The sequence below is a fragment of the Rhagoletis pomonella genome, unplaced genomic scaffold (genome assembly GCF_013731165.1).
Source record: "Rhagoletis pomonella isolate Grant_MI unplaced genomic scaffold, Rhpom_1.0 Rhpom_scaffold_00001, whole genome shotgun sequence".
Taxonomy (NCBI): Eukaryota; Metazoa; Arthropoda; class Insecta; order Diptera; family Tephritidae; genus Rhagoletis; species Rhagoletis pomonella.
Window position 1 is genome coordinate 57,474,703 of NW_023458555.1, and position 9,485 is coordinate 57,484,187.

A 9,485-nucleotide genomic window follows, 5' to 3' on the forward strand; every position below is an offset into this window, starting at 1 on the left:
TTTTTTACTTTCAAATATTTAGAAGAAAACAACATTTAACACGAATTATATTTGATGGTTGAAAAATACAGTGATCGATTCGTTAAATCTGGCTTAAAATAAAATAATTTATAATAATTCCCCCTTGCCTTACATTTATATTTGTTATCATTTCATCATTTCTAAATATGGTTTAGTTTTTCAAAATATGGTCAACTAACTTCGCTACCGCTCTAATTCTGTTAAAGTAGACGAAATAGCAGGGCGAACGGTGAACGACGGCATCGCCCAATTCGGCGAACTTCGCCGTTCGCCGGGTATTGTGTTTCAAGCATAAGTTTGTTTACTGGATATCTCAGTATATCCAGTAAACAAACTTAGTTATTTTTTTTTACCAAGTTTGGTCCCAAGCATGATAGAATACAAGATTGCGCCGATTGCAGCAGAATTCGTGAGAGTAATTTTAGCGTGACGTCATCGTAGAGTTGACAACTGAGAGCGGCGAGAATGAGGGCGACTAGTGATTTGCTGAATTGTCCCCAATACTCGGTACCCAATACTTAAAAAAGATTTCGGTACCCTATACTTCCTTTTCGGTATCCGATACCGATTATTTACATTAAACCCTCGCCATTATATGCATTTCAGGCTTAGAAAAAACTTTCATTACTAATTTATATGATATCGGCTAAAACACTTGAACTTATCGCCACAGAAAAATATTATTTTATCAGTTTTACCTTAGTCGATCCAAGGTTCAAAAAAAATACTTTGACGGATGAAGAAGACTTTCTGGGGAGATATTCTGTAGCCAGTTAGCGACAAGTTTCGGATCGATATCGCACTTGTTGACTTACAAATATTTGAAATCCAACGTCGACAAAACCGATACCGATTCGAAAATTGTCGTTAACTGGTTACAGAATCTGTCCCAGGCCTACAAAAAAATGATATCGTCCGATTCAGCTGGAACAAAAATGCTTCAAACAAGTAAGGGTTTCTCTGTATTATGGCATCGAACCGACATATAAACATCTTTCATTTGAATCAGTAAAAAAGGTCTATTGGCTCTTACATTCGGGTTTTGTTAGGCTTTTTTTTCCATATTTTTGGCCTATGTGCGCTTTTATTCGAAACCTAAATGTTTCGGTACCGAGTATCGAGAGTATTGGGTACTTAAAAGTATTGACTCAGCACATCACTACTGCTGTCTTCTCTACTATGACGTCACCAAAACAGCTGATTCTGTCAAAATCACTGAGAGCCGAGTAGCGGTATCGTCACCGGCGCCACCTCTGTATTCTCTCCACCGTGGTTTGGTCCCCATAAAGGACTAGTGTTGTAAGCAACGCTTTTTCGGCAATTAGGGTGTTGTGCAGCTATTTAATGTGGTGAAAATTATTTAAGCACTGGAGAGATTTATTCACATGGGATTGGAGATAGGGCTGATAGATTTATTTTAAATAAATTGTGAATCTGCGAAAATATCTTTACAGCAGATGAATATACTTTTTAACCTTTTTCCCGAAAATTTACATACAGGCTCGAAAATATGCGAGTAACATTAGGTTTGTATAGTAACTTCTCCAGTAAAACATTGCAGCGAGAGCGTAAAAGCAAAATAGAGCGTAAAATTGAGAAGAAGAGAAAACTAGCAGAAGAGGTTATTGAACACAAAACTAGCAAAAACTTGCAAGAGAACAGTTGTTGCACTGCTTTGACAATCTGCTGTAAACATTTTACTATTTATAAATCAGTTTTAAACTCTTTGCTTTACACACAAGCACTTACACTGTCCAGTACATCATTAATATTATGATTTCCACTCATTTTACTTTTGTTTGTGCCAAGGCGAATCAATATAAGGTGATAGCAGGAGTACAAAAACAAAAATTTACATGTATTTTGTTTTTGCTTTGGCGGCATAAACTGTCAAAACCTGTAAGTGTGAGTAGAAATTCAAACAAAATTTTTCAATCAACTGAGCTAGTAACACCACTTTTTATATATTCTTTTGACATTTATTCTTCTTCTTCTTCTGCTAGCTAATTTCTGCTAGTAAAAATTTCACTAGCAAGAATTTGCAGCTCTCTCGTGTTGTTACGCTCTCGATTCAGTGCTCTCTTGCAAATTTTTTGGGTTATCATACACTTTTCCAGTAAAAGTTTGCAGGTTCCAGTACAAATTAGTACTGACTATTGGTAACTATACAAACCTATTCAAATATCGTCGCCTGGATGGAAAATTGCCGGAAGCGTCATTTTGACAATTTGTGGTTTTTGGATATCTTCTTTACTGCCATCCCTAAATTGGCGCGTCAAGCGCCAAACAACTGTCAAAAATCCTCATGCCCATACAATTTGTATGAAGCATCCCACAATAACGCGGCGCTAACGCCGAGCAAATGGAATTTTCATTTTTGACAGGGCGTTACGTGTTGAAGTTGGATGCGGAAGACGGAAAGAAAGAGAAAGGACAAAAAAGTGAAAGAGGAAACGAGAATAAAAACGAGAGGATCTGAGAAAACGTCAAAATTACGACGCGTTGATTTGGGGATAGCGCGCGCTGACACTCGTCGACAATGGGTAACGCAACGCTTAGCGCTCCAATTTAGGGACGGCAGTTAGTTTCCGACTAATTGACTAAAATTTTTTCGGTTATTTGGTACAAATTGCGTTAGTATTGCTGTCGTACTAAACTAATCAAGATCTTTCAAATAGAGTTATCTGTTCTTCTTTAGTTTCCGACATATTCAGCTTTATCATGAGTTTCATTTTCTAGAACCGGGTCACTTTTCGTTTGCGTGTGTTCACTACAGGTGGATGAAAAAATTGTTGGCGAAATTTTGTTCGGGCGAAACTCACGATTAGGCTGATTAGTAAAAAGTATGGTTAATTAATAAAAATTGTTATCACATTTTGGCGTATATCACTAAAACTGACTGCAAATTTTTGACAAATGTCGTATACGACAAAATTTTATTAAACTCATAAATGGTTGACACTAAACTAAAAAAAATAAGATAATTTAAGGCTATCTGCACACTTGTCGTTCAATCATAGTTGAGTTATCGTCTCGCCCTGAAATTTTGAGCCGAGCACATGCATTTCAAAGGAGATCTGCACACTTGTCGTTATCGGCTTGTTGTCGGCAAATCGTAGAAGATGCAGAAACGGATAAGTCTGGCACTGTCGTTTGCTAATCGTTGTGCACGCATTGTTTGTTTACATTTTATGGTGAAAAATTAGTGAAAAAGTTAATATTTGCATAAAAATTAGTATTTTTTGCATAAAATCTTTAGAAATTATTAAAAAGTGGATAATTGCATCAAAATTCAATAAATGTGAGCGTTTTAGCTATAAAATATTACGAAATTGTAAAAAGTCCCTGTGTGCATGCACAAAACACATTTCAGGAAAAGACAAGAAGAGATGTTACTGCAAAATGATGTCTAGAATTGTTGCAGCAAAGTCTATATTTTAAAAATTGCAGGTTTTTGTAAATATTTCGCGAAAATATCAACCAGAAAAACAGAAAATACCTTCTCCAAGTGAATTTTTAGACGCCAAATGAATTGAAATATCACGACCGAGTGTGCGAAAGTGTAGTCGTAATGTAATCGTAGCATCATGATTGTGACGATGAAGCAACTATGATTGGACGACCAATGTGCAGAAAGCTTAAGAATTTCATGAACTAGTACATAGCATTCTCCGACACTTTGGAGAAAATCTGTAGTCGTGTTTCTGAGAAATTACATTCCAAACTTCAATCGTGAGTTACCGAAAATAACTTGTGACAATCTTTTATCCAGGGATCTACATAAATTATAGTTGACATTATTTTCGCAGTTGGAGTATATGCCAGACGAGTAACAGGTATATACATACAAGGATACCTAAATTAGCGCGTTGAACTTGTATATTTATCTCTCTCCAACGCATTAATTCTATATACGTAGGTACCAACGCCTGACAAAGTTATGTCTAAATTTAATAATGGCTCTATGACAAAATATTCATGGAATGTGTTCGTAGATTTTTATTTACTTCATTTCATACATTAGCATTGGTGTTTTGTTTTTCATACATTAGTATTGATGTTTTTCACTAAATACCAGGAATAAATATTTAATAAAAAACTATTTCATTTAAGCTTAACCAACTTTTAGTTGCTCGGAGCTAATTTTGGAACGCTTCACGAAATATTTTCATAGACAGTAAATGCAACCCTGGGTGCATCATTAACGAGCTGAAAAACCAAACAAAAGAATTCCATCTGAACCAATATTCCCAAAAATTATAAAGCAAAACAAAAACCATTTTTTCCGATTTATGCACTATTATTTTTATTATTGCAATACAATTTCGCAGCTCTTCAAACATTTTCCACATTATGCTTTTAGGGCTAGTAGTTTCCGACCCCATTTGCTCGTTTTTTTTTTCAATTCTGAATTTAGGCTAGGCTTCATGGGAACTTACTGTGGGTGCAAACAGACCACATTTTGTAAACTGAATTGTGATATTTAATTTTATTTTATAATGAAAAATGAATTTAATGTGCAATTTTTTAAGTTTACTAGATGTAAGACAACTTTTAATTTTCTTTATATATTGCATGCTTTAGTTTTAATTCTGTTTAAGTTAAGTTGTAAAGGTGAAAATATGTCTCCTGGGCAACCGAGCACATTAAAAAAAAATCGGTAACGCGCGTAAAAGCATACCTCACAAGTGGTGTGGAAAATGCAAGAACAAATATAAATGGAATAATTTTCGAAATTATGAAATGGTTATTGGAATTTCCATCTCAAAGGGGGTGATTAATTTGAACGTTATTTAAGCTGCCTTTAAACGGTCGATTTTTGTCGTTTAACCAAAATCTACCCGTGTAAATTGCAATTCAACCGTAAAATGTAAGCGTTTTGGCTAGTCGATATCTTAAGTAAATTTTCCAGTCGACAAATCGACCCGTGAAAAGGCAACTTCAGGAATTTTTTAATTTTCTTTTCTTTTTTTTGCTTGGGCGTCTTTTGAAGATGTGCCAAATTATATTGTCTACTTAAATACAAAACAACAATTTCTTTAAGCCATCTTGTGCAGCAATTTGTTGATCTTATCCTCACGGCTACCGAAATCACCAACCTCAACGTAGTGATTAGCCTTCTTTCGCCAGCCTCGGGTTGATGTGTTGAGCTTGAATAGCAACAGGAAGTTGGGGGCTTTCTTGAAGTGAAGTGAATCAACGCACTGAATTTCGTGCGCTTCGCGAAATTTGCGTTCGATCACAAAGCAGAGATTGGGACACGCTTGACCATTCCACGTTTGTACATCAATTCACAAACTGATTTAAGATTTGGATAACCCCATATAGGGGGTTCGGCATACGTAGCATATTAATGGTTGCCTTGCTCAATTTAATGAACACACCGTTTAATGTGGCGAAGACAGAACTGTAAAACTACGCACTTTTTGTGCAACTTTGTTGATACCGCGGATGCGGATCACAAAAGCCAATTTGGATTTTTCAGGCCCGTCGAATTGGCCGCATTTCTTTGCCACACAGCGTTACTCACGGCGTCCATCACGGAGTTTTCTTGTTTGATATTTCTCAGCATGCACCAAGTTTTCACATTTACGGAGTGCAATCACAGCAGAGCGCTTTAGTTTACGTTTGATCAGGGTAGCAATTTCCTGACCTGCTCTTGCTGAACTGCAGCTTCGGCTCGGGGACAGGAGGCAGCTTCCTGGAAGGTGGTCTGCCCTTTGCTTGCGGTTTCTTACCGGCCCATGATGGCAGTCATCTTAACTTGTTACTTAGCACGTTGAAAAGGCGAAAAAAAGTTCGCCAAATGTTTGGAGCACATCGTAAATGAGCCACTCGATTTATAACATTTCTATAAACAATTTAATTAAATACTTTTTATACATAGATATGCTGCAACCATGCACTTACTTTCCCAAATTCCATCCTGTTTATCGGCATAATTTTCCAAATATGCCTGCTACTTCATTACTAATTACTAAATTTTCCAACTGCGCCTTCTTTGTTGGCTCGACATATCCTAAAAAGACAAATTTACATTAAACAATAGAAATCGCAAAAATTAGCAAATAAAATGCTCGCTTTGTTTTGTTTTGTTGTCAAATTTCTGAGAAATGTGAATTCACCACGATGCGATACAGAAAGAACAAGGACCAGGGATGTAATTTTCAGTAAATCTATTATTCAGTGGCAAGGCGCAGGCCGTTCGGGGCAGCAATATTAATTTGTATCAAATATAACATTAAACGGTGGTTCTAAAACATTTTTTGATATTATTAACCAGAGTACATACATTATATGGTATTTCTTTCAAAATTAATGTACTATATGAACTTTTTTTTTCAAATATTTCTTAAGTTTCTTTCATCAGTGCTGAAAAGCAACCATGAGTGTAAGAAATTGTGTGCACCTAAAATTTCACCTCTGGAAACTTTATCCCCATAAAGGACTTCACCACAGTTTTTTTACTGGATATACTGAGCTGGAGAAATATTTTTTTGGTGTTTATTGGGAAGGTTCAGATTTGTTTTGTTTCTTTGCTGTGACAATTTAAATATGATACTATATGTAGACTGACAAAGGTTTTTTAATAAAGATTTTAAACTATATATGCATATATGCGACTTGTTTTGACTTTATTTAAAAAGGCTGTTGCTAGGCAAGAATATACAAAAATCAAGCTTCAGACATTTTGTCAAAATAGACCACTTATTTAATAAGAGCGTACGTAAAATAAAGGAAAAATGGATGCCTTAGCCAATGCCGATGGGAATAAACAAGAGACTGATTTCGATGATGTCGCCGACTTGCTATCGCCAGAGGATGTAGTAGAAGTGTCTGCACCAAATTTGCCAGTAACTTCATACCGGATGAAACCCTCATTAAGGGAGTTGTTTCCAGCATCGCAAATTAAAAATATTATTCAAGTAATTATTTACGACAAACTACAAGGTAATTTAAGTAGTTTTGGTAAATTGTTGTTGACCAAATGATTTTTAGGGAAGGTCTACAACGCAGAAGAAGCACGTAAATGGACTCGAGAGATTTCAGATGAAGTGAGCTTGGCTGTTAAGGAAAGAATTCAAATGCCACGGTTTAAGCACGTTGTACAGGTAACTTTGGGGCAACAGTTGGGTGCAGGTTGCCGCTACATAGCAAAATGCTGTTGGGATGCCGAAGCGGATTCGCATGCATCCGATGTATTCACCAATTCTAGCATTTTTTGCGTTTGCACAGTTTTTGGGGTGTATTTATACTAGCCGATTGGTCAAGTCGACTTATAACTTACCGACATTAAGAACAACAAGTAAGTGAGTAAATTAAAACTTGACCAGTTAACGCGTCCTGAATTTGGTATAAGCGATTATAGTGCTGCAAATGTTTGTAGTTTTTTGTTAATATAAATTAATCAATTAAACCTTGAGTGGAAATAAAATGATGATGTATGTTTACAATTTATCATGTTTAGCCGACTACGGCTCATACGCAAATATTTTAGGAAAATTGTAGATGTTTTGTTGCGTCAATCTTCTATTCGCAACCTGCAGCGTTACTGGAAGGAGTTCATGCCAGCACCGGTGAACCGTTCAGCTGTAGATCGCTCACCTTAAGCTGTAAACACAAAGGGCTTGTCGTGTGCGGCGTGCAGCCTGTCTAAATAAAACACGCGTGAACCATATGAACTGAACGCGATCCACATTACAGTCCCAGGCTGTCGGTTGATTGCACGCCAAGTTTTAGCCGAGAATTTAGTGAACTAGTTCTGCAGTTGATGTTGTTGTTGTAGAGGCTACAACAACCCCGCCAAGATCGGTTAATATCTGAGTAGTCAAGTTCCACTAACGGCAGCCCTAAGAAGCGTGCAGCCTCTATGGGGTCGGTCCACAGGGACAAAGAAGTTAGGGTTGTTGGGTTTTCCGGGCATACGAAGAGAGTCATGAGGTGTCTCCGCATGCCGGACAACTCATTCGGCACATCCGCGTTTAGTCTGTTCAGGTATGGGTTTAACCTGCTGCAGTAGCCAGAGCGAAGTTGGGCTATTGTGGTTCTTGTCTCCCGAGGCAGATGAAGCTCCGTCGCGTCTATGTCCGGTGGTTGTGCGCCTAGAACAGCATTCACAGGTCTGGAGTCTACATAACTCGAGACTTACTTCCTGTGAATGCTGTTAAGGGCCTGTCGGTATGCTGACGGGTCCGGCGGTTGTTTAATGAACCTCTGGACTTCGTCCGTCAGTTCTAGAGATGTCTCCTGACGTGCCTGGGTGGGGGCTCCTCTGCTTGCATAGCATGGCGACATCAGAAGGCATCCAGTCGTCCGTAGTGCGGTGTTCTGAGTTATCTGCAGCTTCATCCACTGCGTCCTACTAGTCCCCGGCGGCCACATTGGTGCTGCGTAATTTAGAACCGTCCGGCCTATTGCCTTGTATGTTGCCAGCAACGTTTCTTTATCTTTGCCCCAAGTACTGTCGGATAGCGACTTGAAGACCTTGTTGCGGCTCTGTACTTTGTTGACAATAGCGGTTGCGTGCGCAGAGAAGGAGAGCAGACTGTCGAAGGTTACTCCGAGTATTTCGGGGTTATTCACCGTCGGAATAAGTGTATCATCGACATGAATTCCCAGCGGTAGCCTGACCTCCTTCGCTCGGAGAGATACCCGTTTCGAACACAAGTCATCAATTCCATTCCCAGTCGTCATAATGCAGCAATCGTCGGCGTAGGAGACAATCGAGACTCCCTGTCGTAGTTGAGGGAGCTTTGAAATGTAAAAGTTAAACAGTAGTGGAGAAAGGACATCACCCTGTTGAACTCCCTGTTTTATTTTTCTAAGTTTGCTCGATTTGTCTCTAAACATTACCGACGAGTGTCGACCCCTCAGATAATTCGCCGACCACCGTTTGAGCCTGTGTGGGAGAGGGGAAGTGTCTATATCTTCTAGTAGCGTGGAGTGGCTGACGGTGTCAAACGCCAGCGCTACTAGGACAGTTCTCTCCCAGGGACGGTTGCGGTTAAGGTCACATGTTATCTGAGTGTTTATGGCGTTAAGTGCTGTTGTTGTACTGTGCACTCGACGGAAACCATGCTGATGCTTCGCTGGAGTCAGGTGGTTTGTAAAATACGGGAGCAGCAAGGCCTCTAGTGTATTGGCTACCGGGGAAAGGAGTCTTATCGGTCGATGCGAATCTCCTTTGTTGGCTGGTTTCCCCGGTATCAGCAGTGGTACCACTCTCCCCACCTTCCAGATGTCTGGGATGATGAGTACACTACTCCCGCAGGACCCAAATTTTTCAGCATCAGCATGCATATTCCGTCGGGATATATGGCTTTGGAGGCTTTCGCCTGGTCGCCGAAAAAAATTTCGGCCATGTCGCCGTGCTTCGTCGGATTGAACAGTGACCTCACGGTTGACCAAAGCTTAAAGATACAGGTCTTCAGATGCTCTTCCCACTTCTTCCGCTTATGTACGTT

General features: G+C 38.9%; 1 protein-coding gene across 1 annotated transcript; it reads left to right on the plus strand.

Annotated features, from left to right (window-relative positions):
• Positions 1-6,498: 6,498 nt before the first annotated feature.
• LOC118746551 (tctex1 domain-containing protein 2) lies at positions 6,499-7,475 on the plus strand. The gene is made up of 2 exons (XM_036480398.1): positions 6,499-6,972; positions 7,021-7,475. The coding sequence occupies exons 1-2, from the start codon at positions 6,765-6,767 to the stop codon at positions 7,278-7,280; spliced, it is 468 nt and encodes a 155-aa protein (XP_036336291.1). The 5' UTR covers positions 6,499-6,764; the 3' UTR covers positions 7,281-7,475.
• The last annotated feature ends 2,010 nt before the right edge of the window (positions 7,476-9,485 follow it).